Source organism: Podarcis liolepis (genome assembly GCF_965112155.1).
Source record: "Podarcis liolepis genome assembly, chromosome: 5".
NCBI lineage: Eukaryota > Metazoa > Chordata > Lepidosauria > Squamata > Lacertidae > Podarcis > Podarcis liolepis.
In genome coordinates, this window is record NC_139556.1 from 48,056,207 (window position 1) to 48,079,466 (window position 23,260).

General features: G+C 41.7%; 1 protein-coding gene across 1 annotated transcript in view; it reads left to right on the forward strand.

Moving 5' to 3' along the window:
- Positions 1 to 23,260, forward strand: part of CPXM2 (carboxypeptidase X, M14 family member 2) — a 69,488-nt gene that overhangs the window by 12,556 nt on the left and 33,672 nt on the right. The window contains exons 3-4 of the mRNA XM_083506141.1: positions 13,037 to 13,146; positions 17,382 to 17,521. Coding sequence (XP_083362267.1) covers positions 13,037 to 13,146; positions 17,382 to 17,521 — 250 coding nt within the window. The remainder of the gene's footprint in view (positions 1 to 13,036; positions 13,147 to 17,381; positions 17,522 to 23,260) is intronic.

Consider the following 23,260-nt stretch of genomic DNA (forward strand, 5'->3'; position numbering starts at 1 on the left):
CTTGCCTTCTAGGAAGAATATCCACACAAGGGGGGGGGGAGGCAACTTGGCCTCATCCCTCATCCTGAGCAGGAACAGGCATGGCAGATTTCCTTTCCCTCTGCCTGTCAAATTATATTTGGTTCTAACTGTCAGTTGCTCTGAGATAACAAAGTAGAAGGGAATCATGCTGTGGCCCAACCACTGGCCAGGACAATCAGGGGGTTTTTGGGTTCAGTTACATCCCCTCCAGACCAAGCAAGAGCACCCGCTAGAAAATACTATGCTCGTCCCAGTTTGTTTACATCTCACTGCTTTGTTCTGGCCATGTCAAACCAATCAGCCTAAAGGTCCCAGGCTCAATCCCATGCATTTCCAATTAGGGCAAGGAGAGACTTGTCTACTACTCTGGCACTCCATTGGACACTCTGATCTTGTGACTCATGACCCCCCTTCCTCTGGGAGAGACCAAGTTGAGTGTCTTTTTCATGGGGGGCGGGGCAAATCTGCCACTACAGAGAGCAGGTACATCATTATCAAACAGTCTGATCTTTGGAATGAAGCATTGTAAAGTAGCTACATTATATATTAGGAATAAACCATCAAGGGTTGACTGGAAAAAAGTGTTGAAAAGCATGTTTAAACAAGTACAATGAAAAGGAAAAAGGAATACTTTGTTGTTCTGGGCTCTGACATGTACCTTAAAAGAGACAGGGGTATTGCTTTATGATGGAGAAGGGAAATAAAGTAGAATCAGGTGAACTGGAAAGAAAGCTTTCATCTGAAATAATGTTTGACTAATACCTCTACAAAGTTTCTAAGCTTCCCGTTTCAATAACGTTGGCAGATTTTGAGTTAAGGCTATTCATTGCCCCATGAGATGTGAAATAGGATCAGAAGAGGTATTTTCAAAGAAAGCATTTGTTTTATAATGGAAGAAGCCAAACCATATATGACTAATAGTTTGGACTGGAGCTTTAAAGAATTTGGCCTGATAGGCATGTACTGGCACAACTACTGTTATGGAGCATTTTGGCTTTCCAAATTTCATCCTCTAGGGAATCACAAATCTTTGCCAAAGAAACCTCTCACCCAGTATAAAAAGGAATTTCAAAGCTTCTGCTCTCTAGAAAGAAAACAGGCCATTGTCTTTGGATATGTTGATTCATTTACATGTACTAACACTAGAAAAATAACCTAGCTTCAAGGCTTAGCTAGAGATTGACTGTTCCAGAGGTAAGGGAATTTGTCAGGTTCCTGCCTAACTGAAGTGGCATACCTCTCACAGAGTGAGAGGTGTGGTGCAGATCATGAGATTCACCCAGCTACCTGACCTGTGGCTCTCCAAATGCTATTGCACTACAACTCATATAATTCACAATCATTGGCTGTGTTGGCTGGGAGTCCAACAACATAATCTCAGCTCTATTGCAAAGAGAACACTTATGCTATTCTTCACTTATCCTGTGTCCTGAATCCCTGGCCTACCTGGTAGCAAGTCAGTAAGCCAAGTCCAAAGTTCATAGTGCAGGAGTCAAGCCACACAAAATCCAAAGCTCAGGAAATGCAGTCCAGGGTCAATCCAAGTAGCCAAGTCTGAAGTCTAGCAGTCAGGATACAGTCCAGTCAAACCCAAAACACAGTCCCATAGAGGTCCAGGAGGATCCAAGTCAAGGCCCCACAACATGAGCAGTTGTGCAGACACAGCACCTCAGCTCTGCTTCCCTTTTGTACTTTGCAAGCTGATTGCAGCATCTGGGCTTGATGAGGCAGGTGGGCCTCATCTGTTCTGAGCCTACTTCAGCTGAGGAATCACACATCTCATCCCAGAGCTAACAAGCCCCACCTGGCCAGCTAGAGAGCCCTTGCCTGCTTCAGCCTCCTGAAGCACCCTGACTGCTGTTCCCTGTGCTTCAGAGCTTGCCTTGTTTGTGGGGACAGGAGTCCCTCCGGCTCTGGTGATGGGTCCTGCTGCTCTGGATTCTGTGCATTGATCCTCATCCCCTTGCCATCCTCCATCATGCTGTGAGCACTTCCTTCTCCACCCCCTGTTTGCCCTGGAATGTCCCAGTGTCGGCTGCCCCCCTCCCTGGGATCCTTTCCCCTGCCATCCTGCCAGTTCATGAGATCCTGAGATGCAAGTATACTAGTAGCTAGGAATCGTGGGTGAGAAGAGTGCTTATACACTCATATCCTGCTCACTGGTTTTCCACTGGCCTCTGGTTGGCCACCATGACAGCAGGGTGCTGGACTAGATGGGCCACAGGCCCGATCCACCAGGCTCATCTTAAAGCAGAGCCAACTTGCAGAAGCCCAAGAGGCGTCGCCCCTGCAGCCCCCATCATTGGTGGAAAAGTGGCAATGAGATCTCATGAGATCTCGTGCACTCTTTGAGATCTCACAAGAGCTCCACAAGAACTTGTGGGGTTTCTTCAAGAACCCACCGATGTTGCCACACAACCCAAGTAAGGGAGGCTTTGGCGGGGGTGGGGCGGCGGCACAGTCCCACTTTGCCTTGGGTGGCAAAACAGGATGCACTGTCCCTGTCTTAAAGTTCAGGCTTTGACAAACTGACATTATTAGTTTCCCTCATTTCTTTGAAGAGGAACTTACAATTAATTCTTAAGATACAAATTGCATATTGCATTCTAATTGAACTTGATTACTGAACGTAAATCATATTTAACTAGCTATAATAACTGTGTTGGAAAATAATAGACTCCATTCTGACCATGCTATACATGGGAAGACATGAGCCAAAATCTTTGAGCTGGCATAGATATGGGCCTATGCATTTTTATAAAACTTACTTATATAAGTCTCATTTCCTATACTCATGTGGAGGAGAGACACTATCATTCATGAGGGTTCTGTAGGGAAACAGGAATGGTTTTTTTCTTGTTGTGCCTGGCAGAATTGAAGATTTGTTAAAGCAACCTAAAAAAGAAAGCATTTGTTGGCAGAAAGCAAATGGAAATATTTTGGAAGAGGAGAAACGATCCAGTTTTTCGACTGATTGGTATATTGGTTACCTACTTTAAAAAAGCAATTTTCGTTTCCATCTTTTTCTTGCTCTGCCGCCTCATGCAGACCAGACTGTGTAAAAATCTGCTTATTTTGCTCTCCCTATATGTGTGTGATTCCTTTCGTCTACTGATATTTATTTCTTTTCAAGAGGATCTTGACTTGTAAACCATTCCATCATTGATTCCATTATGAAAAATGAATATTTTGTGGATTGTTGTATGAAGATTATTATAGTCAGGGTGTCTTGGCAGGAAAAGAAAACCATATATTTAGCAATATGTATATACCGCTAAATAAATCATTAACTAGTTTACATGAATGGTAACACATTTAAAAAGCAATAAAAACATAACTTTTTTAAAAAAAAAGTTGACATGATAAAATTATCAAAATAGAGATAACTTTGGAAGATTTTTTAATAATACAAAAGCAAAAACATATGCATCTAATAAAAATACCATGCCTGAGTAGATCTGTATTGTGAAAGCAATACAATGATGGTACCTACCTAATACTAGTAGTTGCATAGCTTATTACCCCCGGACAGAGGTGCCAGCTTCTCCAGAGGATAGGCGGAGGGGGCGGGAATGAGGTTGCACAATGTCATCTAACTTCCCCTGAATATTCAGGGGGCCTGGCCCCCTTATAATTTTTTTTGGGGGGGGTAGACAAAACTGCCTCAGCCCCTAGGAGTCAGTGCCTATGTCCCTGGAATAACCCATGTGGTGTCCTCTAATGTTATTTATTTATTAAATGTATAATCTATCTTTGATACCAAGGGAACCCATGGTGGCAAACACATCCGTGTTAAAACAATGCATTTTAAAATAAAATAACATATTGAAAATGTCTAAAAACAAAGTCATACACTCTCACAGCTAGTGGTTACCAGGACTACAGTGCCAATTTCTAAGGTGATGAACCACACTACAAGCACATATGGATTTTTGTTTGTTAATTGTGGAACTGCTCTTAGTCTTTTAACCTGTCCTTGGTCACTAGTGCTAAATGCTTTCTTTTCCAGTTGTATCTCTGGGATGTCCAGGGATTCTCCTAAGGTTAGGCTGCATATATGAACTTTCTTTGTATGAGGGTGTTCCTAGGGATGTCCTCTGTCCCTCTGCTCCACAGGATCAGATTGCACTGTAGTCTTTTTGTGTTGCATTCCAGTATGGAAACGCAGAATGATTGTGCTGGAAATGATTGAAAGCATTTCCCATCTCTGGTTCTACAAGGGCTAGAGACTGGGATTTTTTTTCAAAAACTGGAAGCTGGAAATTTAGGTCAGCTGTGAGGTCCCAACCCAGGAAGGTCCCAAGAGCTCCAATTGCATAATTATAACTAGGGCCTTGTTAGTGGCATAGCTATTGCTGTCAGTTTGTTCCGAGGCTTAGGCTATAATCCTGAAACACATGCACTAGGGAGTGAGCCACACCACAACAAAACCAGACGTACTTCCTACTGTTGACTTAAGAGCAAATGGCATCCTAGTGAGGAGGACATAGGGGATCTTATATCAGAATTCTGGCTTCAGTGATAGAATTCCTTCAAGCACAGAGATTTCAGAAAAGTATTCTTTGTAAACTAAATAACAGTACATGAAAAGATTTGTAGTGGAGTCCTTGTACTTTATTTTGAAAGCAAAACAGTTTCAAGAGGGGGCTTCTTTTTAAACAAGAAAAGTTATTAGGGAAGGGGCTGCGTATTACCCCATCCTTTCCTAACATTTCTCTACTCCATATTTATCATTTAGTCAGTGGTGGCCAAACTCAGCTCCCCAGCTGTTTTGGGACTACAACTCCCATCATCCCTAGCTAGCAGGACCAGTGGTCAGGCGTGATGGGAAATGTAGTCCCAACACAGCTGTAGGGCCGAGTTTGGCCACCACTGAAGGTGTTCTGCTCCTCCAAGGAGCTCATAGTGGTGTACCTGGTGGTTCTTTTCCCCATTTTATCTTTACAACAATCCTGTGAGGTAGGTTAGTGTGAGATCATGACTGGCCCAAGGTCTCCCAGTGAATTTAATGGTTGATGGGCATTTGAACCCTGGCCACCCAGATCCTAGTCTAGCACTGTAACTACTCAGCCACACATGGCATCTACCCTCAGTGTCTTTCTTACCACCTGCAATTTCTCTGCTCAAAGAATCCCTTCTGATTCTTGGTTTTTTAATAAATATATTGATGCTCCATTACATTACTGCTTTAGAGATACACATCACAGCAATATACTTGGAGGAACATGATAATAATTTACCTGCATTTTGGTATTGGGTTACCGTGCGTGCAAACAGGAAAGCAACCTCTTTTCAAGCTATGTTTTTAATCATTAGAACAGTTTGAAAACAGGATGTCCACAGGGTCTTTGATATATATACAGCGTTCATTTTATGAGCATCATAAAATTATATTGCTTAAGACAAGATAAGGCAGCAGCAGTAGTTTCATACATACCCGTTTCAAAGATATACTGTTGTATGTTATCTAAAGCTTAACTGAACCTCTTTAGTCTGAAAACTTGGAGAGGAAATCTCATGAGAACAGATTTACTGGAAATTCCCACTTTCAACCCTGCCAAAATAACAGAAGCTCGACGTTAAATGTGCTTTTTAAAAACAAAAAAAGTTGGCAGCCACACAGCCAGCTGGAACCCAGAAGTGCAAAGGAGCACTCCTTTGGAGACTGATGAATAAACAATTCAGCCTTTCTAAATATCCAAAATGTTTGGTTCAACAATTCCATGTTTGGAGTAGAGGGACCACAGTGATAATTAACTCCCTGTTCTTTTGCTATCATGCAAAGAATGACAAAATGTTCAGTGGGAGGAGAGGGCATTACCCCCAATACTGATACTGAACTCCAAAAATATTTCCAACAAGCTGAAGCATTCTGATCTGTCTCTGTGAACGCAACATGATGCAGCTGGTTTCAGAAAAGGGAACGATATCATTAAGCTCTTAAAAGGCATAAATGAAGACCTATGAAATTCTAAAGACAATGGAGAGCTGAGGGGGCCCCATCCTGCTTTTGAAAATCCACATTTGTGCTTTTCTAGGGTAAGGCTTCCAGAGTGTGGCTGTTTCAGAAATATTTTTATTTAATTTTATTTATTTCAGCAATTTATACATGCCACTTACACCATTGTTTCAAAGCAGTGTACACTGAGGTCACTAAAGAGATACAAAGGAAAAAATCAATTTAAACCATGGGTGGGCAAACTAAGGCCCACTAAGGAACTAGGGCAAACTAAGGATCCTGCCCGATCGCCTTCTAAATCTAGCCCGCAGACGGTCCAGGAATCAGGGTGTTTTTACAGGAGTAGAATGTGTGCTTTTATTTAAAATGCATCTCTGGGTAATTTGTTCATTATTTTTTTTCAAAATATAGTCCTGCCCCCCCCACAAGGTCTGAGGGACAGTGGACCAGCCCCCTGCTGAAAGTTTGCTGACCCCTGGTTTAAACTAACCATCAAATCAGGAAAATTTAGCAAAAATGTCTGCGATAATAAAAAGGTCTTCACCAAGCACCTGAAGTTCAACAGAGCCTTTCTGATCTCAGCTGGGAGTTCCAAAGAAGTTAGCCTACAACATGAAACATATGGCTGCTGGTTGATGTGAGCCGTAAACTGAAAGCTGTTGAGCTTTTTCTTATGAAGCCACCACCAAAGTTGTTGAGCTTTTCTCCCCCCCCCCCCAAAAATTCTCCCTATACCTCAATTCCGCCTTTGAAATCCCAGCAATGCCTGGAAAATCTGGATGTATGGCAGCCCTACCATAAACCTGAGCCAAAGGAATCCACAAATAATGACTTCCCAAGGCCCTCAGTGATCAGGCAGGGACAAAAGTTATCAGCCAGTACTTAAGGCTATGAGTCCTGGAAAACCTTGCAGGTTTAGGAGGGCAGGGCCCTGACTGACTACAGCTACAAAAGCTGCTGCTGAACACACTCTTGGGCTGGGGTATTGTTTGGCGTTGTTGCTGTTTTTTGTTGGGAGGGGGTTGTTGCTGTTGGTTTTTTTCTTTTGGCATCTTTGCATTTTTATTTTAAATCTTGCTGTGATTTATGTGGAAATATTTCAGTTTGGTTGTGTATTTTCTAATGATTGTTTACGGCTACTTTTGTTATGTTGCCGATTTATGTATTATTTTCATGTTGTAACCCTCCTTGAGCATGGTTTGAACTATGGAAAGGTGGCATACAAACTTATGTATGTATGTATGTATGAATGTATTCGTTCAACTCTTAGAAAGAAACTGCAGGCAGCTCATTCTGGATGTCATTAAGGCTAGCAAATGGTTTGTTGTTGTTGTTGCATTTTTCTTCCAGGAAAAAGGAAAAAAAAGGTTTTTTTTACTCCCAGGGAGAGGCACTTGTCTTAGATACCAAAATCATTTGGCTGGCCTTGGGTATTATGAACCTTGACCTGTGTGTGGTGGTGGGCAGCAAGACTGTCATTTGTTGTTCTGCCTCAGGTAGCAAATGTCTTAGGCAAGCCCTGCTTACCTCAAGAGTCTCAGAGGTTTCAATTTTCTCAAGTACTTTTCACACTTTTGTGGTTGTTTTAAATTTCTTCACCATAAGGTCCCAGGGCAGATTACAACAATTTAGGGGATTTCACAGAGAATGCCCTCTCCCAAACTTCTGATGGTGAAGGAGGGCCTGCTCACCTAATCTTCACCCAAGAAGGGTCTGTAGGGAAGGAGGTTATTTTTTCGTGGTGTGCCATGTCCGCTCACCTTACTTAAAGGCAAAAGTTAGGATTAGGCCAAATTGAAGGTGTTCTAATGAGGATAAGTTAAACAGGGTCTCCTTGTGGCTTAAGAAAGATAAAACTGCACACAGAGATCAATTTCTCTTTCTTTCCAATGCTGATATTTGGCTGTTGCTTTAAAAATATAAGAAACACATTAAGTGTTTAACTCTGGCCCATAATACACAAAACATCATTCCAAAAGTCAACAATGGCTAAGTGTGAAAATGTTAGAACTTGATTCTTTGCTGGTGACTTGTAAGGGGTATTCAAGATGCCCAAACTTCCATATTCGGAATTTAAGCCCTCAGAACTCTAATATACCAAGCATCTGATATAAATTAGGGACAAATGTGGAAATATCATATGAATGGATCCATCCTCAAGGTGGCAGAATACAGCTGCAATTTATCCTCCGCCCCCTATCAATTGTCTGCAGCTATAAATAAAACAGATTTATTTCAATTGTGTGAAGTATGTTGTTCAGTCTCATCCAACCTCCACAAAGCCTGTCCACGGCAATGTTTAACAACACCAAGTGATCAAACCATATTTTCAACTCAAAAAAGCTTCGTGGCAGAAAACGGTGCATCTATTGTTTTCTATACCGAGAAAATCCTGTGGGTCACATGGCAAGATTCAGATGCATTGCAAGTCAACCTTTAGAGTCCATCAGTTTTACCAATATTACCTCCCTGATGCCTGAGGAAAGGAGATGAGGGCTAAGTCTATAGACTTTTATTGACATTGAACCATCTGGGGTTCCTGGGGGTTGTATTAGTGGAGAGTTAAGGCTAGCAGGCCTGCAGGTTCCTTAAGCCTGTTTGGTTGTGGTTCTTCCTTGACTAGGGCTAAGAGGCAATGTGCAGGGCAATATATTCTCTTGGGGCCCTGAGTCAAGTTCAAAACAACTAAAACAGAAAAGAAAGGAATACAGCAGGGATGGGGAACCTCTGGTCTTCCAGATGTTGTCGTAGTCCAACTCCCATGAGTCCCAGACAGCATGGCTAATGGCCAGGAATGAGAGGAATGTAGTATAACAACATATGGAGGACCACAGGTTTATACCTGGAGAATCCTGCCTACCACACACAACAAATTGAAGCAGGGATCTTGAAGGGCACTGAAAAGTGTGGAACAAACAGAGAGGGTGACTTCCTGCATATACCTCCTGTGGAAGGTTGACCATCAACTATTCTTAAGATGTGCTAATGGGCTGGTCATCAGTAACAGTGCTTAATTTACCAAAACCGGGTTTTCAGAAGACCAAATTACCGGTAATTTATTTTTAAAATCATTATTACTATTAAATTTTGCAAGATTCCATAACAGCATGATTATGAACAATTTGATAATTAAGGCTAAGAAAGAAAGAAAGCCAGCTAGACATCCATAAAAAAGGTAAAGGTAAAGGACCCCTGACAGTTAAGTCCAGTCGTGAACGACTCTAGGGTTGCAGCGCTCATCTCGCTTTACTGGCCGAGGGAGCTGACGTTTGTCCACAGACAGTTTTTCCTGGTCATGTGGCCAGCATGACTAAGGCGCTTCTGGTAAAACCAGAGCAGCGCACAGAAACGCCATTTACCTTCCCACTGGAGCTGTACCTATTTATCTACTCGCACTTTGATGTGCTTTCGAACTGCTAGGTTAGCAGGAGCTGGGACCGAGCAATGGGAGCTCACCCTGTCGCAGGGATTCAAACCGCGACCTTCTGATCGGCAAGCTCTAGGCTCAGTGGTTTAGACCACAGCGCCACCCGCAACCCAGACACCCATAGCTCTGTTAAATAAATCAACAAAGAAGAAAAAAATTCTCAGTATGTCCCATGTATGTTAATCTTTCATCTGTAGCCCAGTTCAAAGGTTGTTGGTTACAAGACAAGGATAACAAGAAGAAAAACAACAATGATGATCATCATTATACTTATATCTCAAGCTATTTACTAATTATTGATTGATCATCAAAAGTGTAAATCCATAACTCAATTCTGGTAATGAACCCTATCTTTTAGTATAATCAATAATGTTCTGTTAACTTTATCAAGAATTCTTGTCTATGTTTTCCTTCCTGATATCTATGAAAATATGTCAGCTTAGCCATGCCTGCAAAAACTAAATTTGGACCATGTTTTAGCATAAGGCTGGAAGAAAAGCCTAAAAACTCAGATCTTATTCAGCTCTATCTGCAGTATTCGTATGTTTATATATTTTCTGCTCTGAATCAGAGCCATGCCTCCAAATCTAAATCCAGTCCCCCCCTCTTTTTTTAATTTGTAAATTTGGTAACAATCAAATTTAGATCAATGAATATGGCACATTTCTGCACATCTACAAATCCAAAGTTTGGCTTCATGCTTGAGAACAGAAGACTGAACACTGTGTTGTATTTTTTTCTAGATATGATACCACATTCAGACCTCTCCTGTCAAAAACAATGCATACTATTAAAACTTCACATCTGTACTTAGCAGAGATGGCCAATATTAGATTTTCCTCACTCTCTGTAACTTGTTCACATCTTTACTCGTTGCTGTTAATGTCAATTGCATTTTCTTCTGTCCAATATCAAAGATCAAGTAGTTAATTACATCAGCGTAAAAGCTTTACTAACATTGGATTTAATATTGGCAGACCTAGTCAGATATTCCTAATGGAGTTCTTGCAGAGAGTAAAAAATGTCACTGAAATGCAAAGGTGACTTTTGAATTTCTATCACTTTATGCATGTGAAAGACACTGAATAGCAGAAATCTGCAAAAAAAAGAAAGAAAAAGATACTCATCATTTTTCTGGCACTATCCAGCCTCTATCCCTTGTGTGGCATTGCATATTTTTACTGAGCAGGTCGAATCAATGCTGTTTTTCTTATCTGAACAGCTTACAGAGCAATGATAAGTTAACTGTTTTTTTAAATTTTGTTTGTCTTTGGGCAGGAAGGGCGGACTAGTAAACAAACAAACAAACAAACAAACAAACAAACAAACAAATTCCCTGTTGTGCGATCTAAATCTGGTCAGGGCAGGAGTTGAGGTGGTGATTTTACTGCTTATTTATCTCAGCTGGTATTTTTTTTAACCCAATAATTTGCCATCCGATTGACACCAGTGGGAGAGAAGCTAAGTATTGCCAGCAGCAGGTTACTGAGGGTCCAATCTGTGAGCACAGGGGACTTTTGATCCAGGGCTGGTAACAGCATGGCCATGGAATGCCTTGTTTTGGCCATTACCTCATGTGGGAACATCATTGGCAACAGATTTATTCCTACAGAGCTGTCCCAGAGAGGGGCACTTCAGCCCCATCATATTGCTCTGATAGGGGTAGAAATCTTTAAATAATCATAACCCTGGGTTTATACTGCAGTTTGTTTTTAACGAGATTATGTTAACAAGTTTTTCCTCAAAGAAGAGAGGGTCAGTGTGAACTATTTTTGTAGATTTTTGGAAATGTAGGTTTAGGAATATGAAGCCCCATCAGTATGTTGCCAGAGTTGCAGTGCTGGCTACAATCTCCCTCCACTGTAGGAGACATGGGAATTGCAAATGGGGAAGATGCTGTTGTGCTCAGGTCTTGCTTGTGGGCTTCCCATAGGCATCTGGTTGGCCAGGAGGGGAGCAAGATGCTGTACTGGATTGGATAGTCCCTTGGCCTTATGCTCTTATGTACATTTGGAGGTCCAGTCCAACACCACTCTGGTAACAGTCAGAATCAGAAGCCATGTGCTTTCTTCTTACAGACAACGCTGACATATGAAAGAGCCATGTTATAGCCCAACATCAATGCATATGCTACCAAAATTACATGGGAGGATCACACCACTGAGAAACATCTCTGACTCTACTTCAGCAACATAACAGTTGAGTGCTCCCCACTTCTTTGAACAGTGAGGAGTCCAGAGGTCAGCGCTAGGGTCAGTGTTCCAACTGCTTTCTTTCTTCTCTTGCATCACCGCTTACAGAGTAGACACTACCATACAGATAAATGGCCTATTCAAGAAAACATCTCCAGTCATTTGTTACTTCTTAGGAAACACCAATTGATCATCCTTCCACTGTTTCACCCAGGATGCTTTATGTAGCAACCTCTATGATGCTGGGCTGGTTGACACCTGTCCTGAATCTGTAGAGACAGCAGTGACAACATCCCAGGATGCCTCTGCATGAAGGACCATAAAATCCTCCATTCGGTTTCGCATGTTCAGTTATTTCAGAAAAAACTGGTGATCCACCACACAATCCATTGTATATTGGATTTTACTTACACCAGAGCTATTCAGACATTAGTGCCCTGTGTGGACATCCTAGAACACTGAAGGTAGGACAGGTGTGACAGGTGAGCAGGCAAGGCACTGCCTCCTCTGTCTCCTCCATGTGTATGGGTCAGATGAGAGTTGTTTTCTAAATTCAGCCAAATTAATACAGATCATTCTGCAAGTGGTTTCATTTGCAGAAGGGTGCAATAATGTGGCTGCAGTGGTGCCATGAGACAATTGTGAATAAATTACGGATAATAAAATGGGAGAAAACCTCTGTTATCATCACACCAACTTTGTTGAAAACTGTTTCAAACTGTGTCCTTTGTATGTCCAGCATGTTTATATCTACTCAAGGGCTCAACCCTTTCTTTGGAAAACTTTGTGCTTTTCAAGTGGACTGCTGAGAGGTCGTGTCCTCATATGGGACTAATAAAGACATTGCTATGGATTTTAAATAGCTTTTTAGACTGAAGACAACACAGTTCTAAATCATTACTAGCTCCTGGTGATTGACCTTAGAGGAATCAGGATGCCGTGGTTACTTTGAACACAGATATTATTCTACTGGTATGTTGACTAAATGCTAACTTAATAGTTGGAAGTGGATGAACTAGAAACAAAGATTAAAGAACTATGATTTGCAGTCTTGCTTTTCACTTCCTCAGTTGGCCCAAAAGCCCCAGGAAGGGAGATTGTGAGTGGAAGAACTTGAAATGTTTGGGCTGTGGAAAACATTTTTCAGTCTAAATCTGGATAGATATGACTAAGTTCGTTTCAAAGGAAAAGGGAAAGAAGGATGAAGGACTTGATAATTGGTTTTAATTAAAAACAGTAACCTGGGATGTATGGCAGCTTGCTAAATTGAAATCAAAAAACAATATGAAGTTGTAGAACTAATTAATCTATCTCTGAGATGCATTTGTCAGAAAATGTGTTTATATTTATACACATATAATCTGTGCATATACACAATCAAATATAGTGGTTCATACACTGTTTTCTCAACTTAAGATATAAATCCTTGCTTTCCAGGTTGCCCTCCACTTGGTCTTGAAACATTAAAAATTACTGACTTCCAGCTCCATGCTTCTACTGTAAAGCGATATGGCCTTGGGGCCCACAGAGCACGGCTAAATATTCAGGTAAGTTCACCTTTCCAACGGGTCAAGAGGATGGGATTACTCTGCAATTTCCTCCAAAGGACACTTACAGATTTTGACCATACTGATGGCTAACATGTTTTGTTTGTTTTAAAGAATATATGCTAGTTAATTTTGTTTCTTTACTCTGAATGTTCTGGCGTTAATGTCCAAAAGAAAATTTAACACAGATGATAAAAAATGACTTTGGGAACTATCAGCAGGGAGGTTTACAAAAGTTAAGCAAGTTGCTCTTGGCTTCCTGTTTCCGGTGTGCTAAGAACAGAGTTTCTCCTACTAACATGGGAGAGAGACAGATGGAGATAATCAGATAATGATAGGGTTGGAAGAGGAACCAGTCTCTCACCCGCAGTTTTCCTAGTGGTCTGGCACTCAATTCCCCATGGAATGTGAGGGCAGGCAAAGGCACTGGGTGCAAGGAGCACTCTGGCTGCCACGACCCTCACCCCCAGCCTGCTCCCGTTCTTGGAAGCACAGGTCATCCTGTTAATTGGACTTTAATTGGAGTAAACTACAGGCATGTGCCAGAGACAATGAGATAAGAAACTGTAAAAACAGCCCAGCTACAGGGATATGAAAGGTTTGGATTGAGAGCGGATTTCATTTGGTGAAAGAGACGATGTGGGGAGGGGAGCCCATGGTTTGCTTACTTAAGGTTTTTCTTGACATTTATGATATGACAGAATGCCCCCCAGAATGCAAGTTTTATTAAATAATATCTGCACAAGTGAGGATGGAGAAAATTGGAATATTGTATGGATTATAACAAAACTGGAACTGTGTGTGAGAGAGAAAGGAACTGAGAGGGAAGGGGGGAAGAAATGCTATTCTTTGAAAATATAGAGCAAAATCCCAAACCTCCATTATCCACAAAGGAATGTGTTTGAGATAAATGGCCATAAATGAGCGGCAGGGAGGAAAGGAGTCTACCAGCTGTGAGAGTAAAGGATACAACATTATATATGGATGGGAAAACATCATGGAAAAAATTGTCACACACAGGAAAGAATAAGGATTACAGCTAACGTTCCTCACTTGAAACTTCATAAATTACCTATTATACCAACATGAATTGAAATCACAAGATTGTAGCTGTTCCCATCTGAATGGAATGGAATGGAATTATTAAAATTTTGGAATGCAGAAAAAATGTAGAAGAATGAACTCATCAACTCTAGTATGTGAGGGGGTCAGTTTAATTAAATTGTATAATTTGACATTTGAATAATTGACATTAATAATTATACTAATTGGATAAAAATGGTACTGATATAATGAGGCTATTATTAGAATGATATTGGGGAAATTTTTTTTAATTGCTCTTGGCATGAGATTTAAAGTTATACAGGTTTTCTGGTTCCAAAGTGTACTCCCATAATAATGGCAATACCAATATAGCTACTGATAAAAACTTCGAGACTCTATGTAGCCCACATATGCTGTAATAAGCTACAGGTGGGTTAACTCCACCGTCATGTGGACGTCTCAGCTTTAAGTCACTTTTTAGAATGAGGATCCTCAAATCAAAGCCTACTGAAACATTCACATCCTAGACTTGACCTGTGTGTGGTCAAAATTCATGTGTCTTTTTGAAAGCCATTAGCCACAACACTATCATTTCCCATAGGATAGAGATTTCATCCAGTCTCTGTTCAGCAGTCTCTGTTGCTTTTGACTTCTAGTTTTATCGGTCTCTCTCTCTCTCTCTCTCTCTCTCTCTCTCTCTCTATATATATATTAAATCCCATCACTCAGGAGCAGTGTTTAATCCATGGCAGTGTTTAATCATTTGAGTTTATCTGTTTGGCTTTTCCTGTTCAGACATTGCCTATTTTCTGTGATATAACTTTATCTCCAATGGACATGCCCAGTAATGCTAGAGTCCCACTTTTCCTGCTATGTGGCAGCCAGATAACCAGGTGCTAATCTCATAATTCTGATCTCATAATTCATGTGGTGCACCATGACTGACAGTTTGTGTCAATGGGAGGTTTTTTGCTACTCTTTTCTTTATCCTTTCCATTTAAGATCATTCTGGTCTCAAATCAATCATTTCCAAGTCACTGCAAAATGGGGGGTTGGGGGGACATTTCTAGATTTTCCATTCCCTTAGGTTTGTCCTTGCCAATTTTGCCACTTTATGATAGCTGCTATTTTAGAAGCTTAGGAAAAGTGTAAGAATATTGCCCAAAGAAGAAATCACTCAAACTCATCGCATAAACATGATTACAATGTACAGGAAACTTGTGTACATAAAGGAAACCATCTTTAAGTCTTTCACTCTACGATTGTCAGCAAAATTTAAAATCAAATACACAGCATTTGTAAAAAGAACAAAGAGCCTGGTAGCACATTAAAGGCCAGCAAATGTATTGTGACACCAGCTTTCATGTGCTCCCAGGGCCCACTTACTCAGATGTATGGAGTGTTGTCCCCAGATGCCAGATACCCAATATACGTACAAAGAAGGGAGAGTGAGCCACTGAGTTGGCTGATTAGGAGGACCAGTTGCAGTATGCTGAGAGACATCCTTAGTTCTTCTTTGCTAATTATATTGACGATGACAGCAAGAAACGTGTAATTTTGCCGAGTGTTTGTGGAGCAAAGACATCTGGCTTGATTAGAAGCTTGGTAGCACCTGAAAACCCCTGCATCAAATCATCTGAGGAGCTAATTGGGATTGTTTCAATCATCACAATTCCATGCCATCAGAGATTGTGCAATGCTTTAAACTTCTCGCTTTAAGCTTCCTTTATAACTGTCCTGCCTATCAGAGGAGCATTGTGGTTTTGATGACACCTTGAGCCATGCAGAGATGATGATGATGATGATGATGATGATAATAATTTATTATTTATACCCCGCCCATCTGGCTGGGTTTCCCCAGCCACTCTGGGTGGCTTCCAACAGAATATTAAAATACAATAGTCTATTAAACATTAAAAGCTTCCCTAAACAGCGCTGCCTTCAGATGTCTTCTAAAAGTCTGGTAGTTGTTTTTCTCTTTGACATCTGGTGGGAGGGTGTTCCACAGGGCGGGTGCCGCTACCGAGAAGGACCTCTGCCTGGTTCCCTGTAACTTGGCTTCTCGGAATGAGGGTACTGCCAGAAGGCCCTCGGCGCTGGACCTCAGTGTCCGGGCCGAACGATGGGGGTGAAGATGTTCCTTCAGGTATACTGGACCGAGGCCGTTTAGGGCTTTAAAAGTGAGCACCAATACTTTGAATTGTGCCCAAAAATGTACTGGAAGCCAATGTAGGTCTTTCAAGACCGATGTTATGTGGTCTCGGCGGCCTCTCCCAGTCACCAGTCTAGCTACGGCTAGACTGGGATTGTGGGTCAATGAAGAGGGTTTTTTTTTGGGGGGGGGGCAGACTCTAGTTTATTGTTAAGAAAGCTCAGGATATTGCACAATGCATGGTAGCAACAGCTCTGCATGCTTTAGATTTGCAGGGATCCTCTAAGCACTCCAAAGATGCCTAGTTTTTTTGCATAATTGTCCAATACAACATTAGATTAAAAGAGCTCCAGGTAAACAGAGATGCACCATCCATAGTGCATGATAGCTGCCTGTGCCTCAGCCTTCTTCAGCCTGGTGCCCTTTACTATGTGTTGTTGAACTATAGCTTCCATTAGCCCCAGCCAGTATGTCCACTGGTCAGGGATGATGGAATTGTAGTCCAAGCCATCTGAAGAATGTATTGACTGGCTTACATAATTCTGTTCTCATTTCTGTTTTGCATCCCACAAATTTTTTATTGTTGTTCTGATTCTTTTAAGTCTAAGGGTATAGCATGGGGCTTTTACTGCTAATTCATTAGCCGGAAAAGATAGGCAGAAATGTGTGTCTAGGGAAAGGAGAATTCTTGCAATGTGTACAATGTGTACAAAAATGTGTTTATTGGGATAAATTAGCACTAAAATACTGGCAGATTTTAATCAGGATTCCCCCCCCCCCCTTTTTTTAAAAAAGCGAGTTGCTGAGAAAATACAGAAAACTGAATTTAACTTTGAAAAATGTGAGAAAAAGGCAGTTCTAACTCTCCAGTCTTGACAACTATCTTAAACATGGCTACTTGTTATCAGTCTTGACAAAAAATGAAGTGAGAGTAAACAATATTTTCATGTTCTCATTGTTTGTGTATTTTTTAAAAAAACAGCAACAATTTGAAATGTATCTATTCATATTTATAAAGACAGCTTTGCCTTCTTTTCAGGCAGGTGTTAATGAAAATGATTTTTATGATGGTGCTTGGTGTGCAGGACGAAATGATCCGTACCAGTGGATTGAAGTCGATGCTCGGAGGCTAACAAAGTTCACAGGAGTTATCACGCAAGGAAGGAATTCTCTCTGGCTGTAAGTGCATGGATTCTTTCTGACTTTCTACGGAAAACCCAGAAATTTGGGTGATAGTTTTGTGCTATATAAAAACAGGGCTGGAGGAGAAATTAGATTCAGAACCTATAAAGGCAAATCTACCACATTCATACTTTCTGGAGCAAGATGCAAATTGAAATACTGCCATCATTCGAAATTCACACTTCTCTGAATGTTGCAATGCAGTTCTCTCACCAAGTAATGTGTACAAAAATCCTTATACTGTATTAAGGTAAGGTTTGCATTAAAATGCATAAAGTGGAAATAACACAGAAAATGCATTGCTTTAGAAAGAATGGCTTTGCAAAAATGTGTGTATTAGGCAAAATTGCAAACAAAAATGTGGATATTAGGAGAAATGAAAATGCTGGTAAATATTCCCAAGGACTTTTAAAATGGGGGTGGGAGTGGGAATCACAAGCTGATGCAGCAATAAACTGAGAGAAACTGAAATTGACAGATTCGCAAACCTAATAAAAAGTCAATAGCGTGCATAATAATGATACCAACATAATTAAACACAAGAGAAATAAGCCTTGTTCGTAATGTGCAAGGGAAAGACAATATTTTAAAACAACCAACACTACTTCCCATCATGTACAGAAGTTCCCCAACTCTGGCTTCTGGGATTTGTTAGCAAATGCTCTTGGCAGGTTGCTAAGTTGGGACTGATTATTCTCTTTCACTCATGTTGACTGGAGCTTAACTTGAGAGAAATAGGAAGGACAGACAGGGCTAATTTAGCCTGTTGGCTGGAGATTGCCCACCACTGCTCTGTCTCTTTGGGAAAGTACATTTAATTGATATTAATTAATATTCTGGCAATGTGGTTGTCACCATGATTTTAGGCTGCATTTGCAGTAAGTAAACTTTCATGGGCACCACACAAACACAGCACCTTCACTCATTCACTCACTCACTCACTCACTCACTCACTCACTCAATCAATCAATCACACACACACACCTCTTTTGCTACTGGCTACAACAGAATGCCTCTTCCAGGTCTTATTTCAGTTGGCGAAGGGCAGAGGAAAGGTGTCTGTGGCTGCATGTGCAACCATGGGCCTCACATTGGTGACCCCTGTAGTGAAGCACACCACTGCCAGGTGCTTCAAATGGGAGGAAGGCAGTGTTGGCTTCATTGTAGGCATCTGACTTCAGGGCGCTGAACCTTTCCCAGTTGCTGTAGAAAGAGGAGGAGGAGGCAGCAGGAGCGTTCGTAAGCAAAAAAGTAAGTAGAAAGATGGGCAGGGAAGGGCAAGATCTTTCTCTGAACCACTGTTCGATTGGCTGGTGAGTCTGTCCATCTGTTCAGTGGTGAACTGTGCTTACAGTTCACTGAGCCTACCTTTTATGATACAGCTGACTTCACCCTTAGTTAATCGAGTTTGTATACACAGAAAAAGGGATTTCAATTCATGTTTAACTCTTATTCTTCTGCAAACTTTTACCTCACTGCTTTTCTGATGTGGATAATTCAGGCCACACAATGAAGTTCCTACCTGCCATGTATTTATGGAACAAGCTTGGACTCCCAGTAAACAAAAGATCCTGAGTCTGTAGCCAAACTGCTTCTACCAGCCTGCTCTAGGCATGATCACGGCTTGCTTTCCTGTTTTAGAAGACAGGGCCTTTTTGCACTACTTGTAGCAACTGAGATACATTCCGCTTTTTGAGAAACATTTTCATAGTGTGGTGTTTGAGTACAATCTTGTGGCTTTAGGATAAGCCCTCAAGTGCTTATAGCACTATCTAGTTAGTATTTGCTAGCAAGCATCACACAGATCTTCCTGACTTTCTGCTAGGCCAAGAATCAGATTACCATTTTCATCTAATGTTATTACTATTAATGCTGTCAATACCCTTTCAAAGCTAGTTGCCTTTGCTGTTGAGTTGAAGAGTCATGCACTATACCCTTATCTTGTGAGCCTGCTCCAGTGAAACTAAAACAAAGTCAAGAGAAAGGTCTGGATGATATATTTTAACCGTTTCCCCAGAGCAGATGTTGTTGCTTACTGTCAAGCAGAGCTGTTAAGATCTGTCACGTCAGTGCAAGTGGTTATTTATTATGACTCCTGCTCTGGAACATGAGTACCAAAAAAGCGAAGACATCCATGATATTAAGTGCTCAGAAGTTGTTTGTGTTATCCTTCCACAAGAATTTGTTAGGGTTTGGTAACGCAGACATTCCTGGGAATTGGTTATATTTTTTCCTCCGCCCCCAATGGCATTTTAAAAGAGACATTCATCTTGTGCAGAGGTGGGAAATGAATGTTTCTCTAGTCCAGGGATAGACCACAACTCCCATCATTCCTGGCATTGACTATGGCTGTCCTGAAGCACCTGGAAGGTGAAGGGGCAGTCACCTAACCTACTTCTCATTGCCAGCTGGTGCAAGAGGATGTATGAAGAGTGTGCCCTTTGGGTGCTGGAGCCCTTGTGCCCCTAAATACAGATCAACTCAACCAGTGGGGTACTCCTTTTGGTGAGTAAGTGATGAAAGGCATGGATTGGTGCTCTTCTATCTGGCTCTTCTGAGCCAGGGCAGTATACTTCAGGCAGAAAGCAGGGAGGCTGTTCCTATGTCTTCTTTCAGGATAGTTACATTTGTCAATGTTTGGTGCAGATCACCAAGTTAGTGTGCATGGCCCCTTTAGATTTATTTGAAATATGTACAAACCAGGAAATATTTAGAGCTATCATAGCATCCTGTGCAGTTTCCTCAGCGCCAGTGTCGTGTGCTGACAGAAGGCAGTGCCAGCCACAAGTGGCATTGCCCAGTTCTGCACTAGCTGCAGCTTCTGGACATAAAGGTAGCCCAACATTGTTGTTGTTTAGTCGTTTAGTCATGGCCGACTCTTCGTGACCCCATGGACCAGAGCACGCCAGGCACTCCTGTCTTCCACTGCCTCCCGCAGTTTGGTCAAACTCCTGCTGGTAGCTTCGAGAACACCATCCAACCATCTCGTCCTCTGTCGTCCCCTTCTCCTTGTGCCCTCCATCTTACCCAACATCAGGGTCTTTTCCAGGGAGTCTTCTCTTCTCATGAGGTGGCCAAAGTATTGGAGCCTCAGCTTCATGATCTGTCCTTCCAGTGAGCACTCAGGGCTGATTTCCTTCAGAAAGGAGAGGTTTGATCTTCTTGCAGTCCATGGGACTCTCAAGAGTCTCCTCCAGCACCATAATTCAAAAGCATCAATTCTTTTCAAGCCCAACATAGAGTACATAGAAATAATCCATTGTCAAGGCTGCCTGTGCTTGGGCCACTGTAGACAAGCTATCTCTTTCCAGGAATGGTCATCGCTTGCATATCAGCTGAAGCTGGTAAAAAGCAGCTCTAGCCCCTGAGGCCACTTGAGCACCCAAGGAAAACAATGGGTTGTTGATTACTCCCAAACTATGTACTTATCCCTTTAGAGGGAGTGTAACCCCCTCCAGAATGGGTAATCGGCTTATATACTAGACTGTGGAACCACTCACCTACAGGGCCTCTTTCTTGACAGGATTTGGTTTTAGTTTATAGACCCTCATCCAGCCCACCACACAGTCAAGACACTTTATAATCATAACTCTGCCTCATGTCTTCACTCTAATGTGTGTGTTGGGCTGGGAGGAGCAAAACTATATATTTGGCTGGGGAAAGAAGCTTTGTTTCACATATTATAACTTTCCAAGCATAGATTAGAGCTTTCTTTCCTATTATTGCACTCACCCAAAACATATTTTCTCAGATGCAAGTTGCTGATTTCAGTTTTATTCCAAGTAAGTATGTTTAGCATTGTAGCCTCAATCAAAATACTAATTTAAGATGCTTAAACAAAAACACTTATGGTCTATAGAGTGCTGATTAAAATGAAGCTTTTTTTATTCAGACTAATGAACAATAATGGGAAATCTTCCTGATTAGACCTGGAGAATTATGTTGTGTGCTGGTTTGCCTTCAACAGCCACATGTCAGGAGACATTTTCCCTGAGTTGTAGTTAAATGTCCCGTTAAAACACCATGCCTGGCATCCAGTTGTTAAAGGAGCTATTAGCCATTTAAGAGGCTATGTGCTGCCTCCATGGTCAGAAGCAGTATTTTTCTGAATACCAGTTTATGAGAAAGTTGGGGGGGGACTATTGACGTAACACAAATACCAGCTGACAGTTTTAATTAAGAGCTGAAACTATTCATCACCACCTATGCTGGGGTTATTACCTAAGAAGAGCTTTTACTGGTCTTGTCTGTGCGGTGCTTCTGCTTTTCCCCTTTAGGGATGTATTTGTGCAACAGTAGACATAAAGAGGAGAGTGCAAAATATGGTCTGAAGCTCAACATCAAAAAAACTAAGATCATGGCCACTGGTCCCATCACCTCCTGGCAAATAGAAGGGGAAGAAATGGAGGCAGTGAGAGATTTTGCTTTCTTGGGTTCCATGATCACTGCAGATGGTGACAGCAGTCACGGAATTAAAAGATGCCTGCTCCTTGGAAGAAAGGCGATGGCAAACCTAGACAGCATCTTAAAAAGCAGAGACATCACCTTGCCAACAAAGGTCCGTATAGCTAAAGCTATGGTTTTCCCAGTAGGGATGTATGGAAGTGAGAGCTGAACCATAAAGAAGGCTGATGGCTGAAGAAATGATGGTTTTGAATTATGGTGCTGGAGGAGACTTAAGAGTCCAATGGACTGCAAGAAGATCAAACCTATCCATTCTGAAGGAAATCAGCCCTGAGTGCTCACTGGAAGGACAGATCGTGAAGCTGAGGCTCCAATACTTTGGCCACCTCATGAGAAGAGAAGACTCCCTGGAAAAGACCCTGATATTGGGAAAGATGGAGGGCACAAGGAGAAGGGGACGACAGAGGACGAGATGGTTGGACAGTGTTCTTGAAGCTACCAGCATGAGTCTGACCAAACTGCGGGAGGCAGTGGAAGACAGAAGTGCCTGGCGTGCTCTGGTCCATGGGGTCACAAAGAGTCGGACATGACTAAACAGCAAGACATAAAGCATTGCAATAGCCAAAGTATTACTTCATTCAACTTGAATGCTGAGGCCTTTATTTTCACCATAATTCAGTGGTGGATTTAATTCAGTGCTCATATATTGCACACTGGCTGTTCTATTTTTTTCTTTACTTTATAAAAAATCTGTCTGGAAGTGTCATGCTAGAGCTGGCAGAGGGGAGCTGCCTTTCCAGCAGCTACATCACTGCTGCTTATGGGGATGGAACAAAGGAACTCCCTGTGTTGCAAGAACAGACTACCTATAAACAATCACAGGCATATTGCCTGTGATTGTTTATAGCTTATGGGGATGGTGCAGGATCAGATCAAAGAATGGGACTGTGCAGTAGTACTGGACTGGCTCTGGCAATGTGCCTGCACAGCTCCAACCTTGACCCTCCCTTGGTTCTGCCCTGTCCAGGTAAGCATCCTGCTGTCAGAAGGACATTTGTGCAACCCTTCCCTCCCTTCCCGTTGCCAGCTGCTCCTGAGCCTCAGAGATAATTGGACACTTATTGTTTAAATACTGACTACCTGGTTGGCTTTGGGATGAGGTTGTTCTGTAGGTTATTCAATACTGAAATATTGGAAAGAAAACTGGATGCCATCCAAATATTGTACATTTTGCAGCAATTTCTTTCTTTCTTTCTTTCTTTCTTTCTTTCTTTCTTTCTTTCTTTCTTTCTTTCTTTCTTTCTTCCTTCCTTCCTTCCTTCCTTCCTTCCT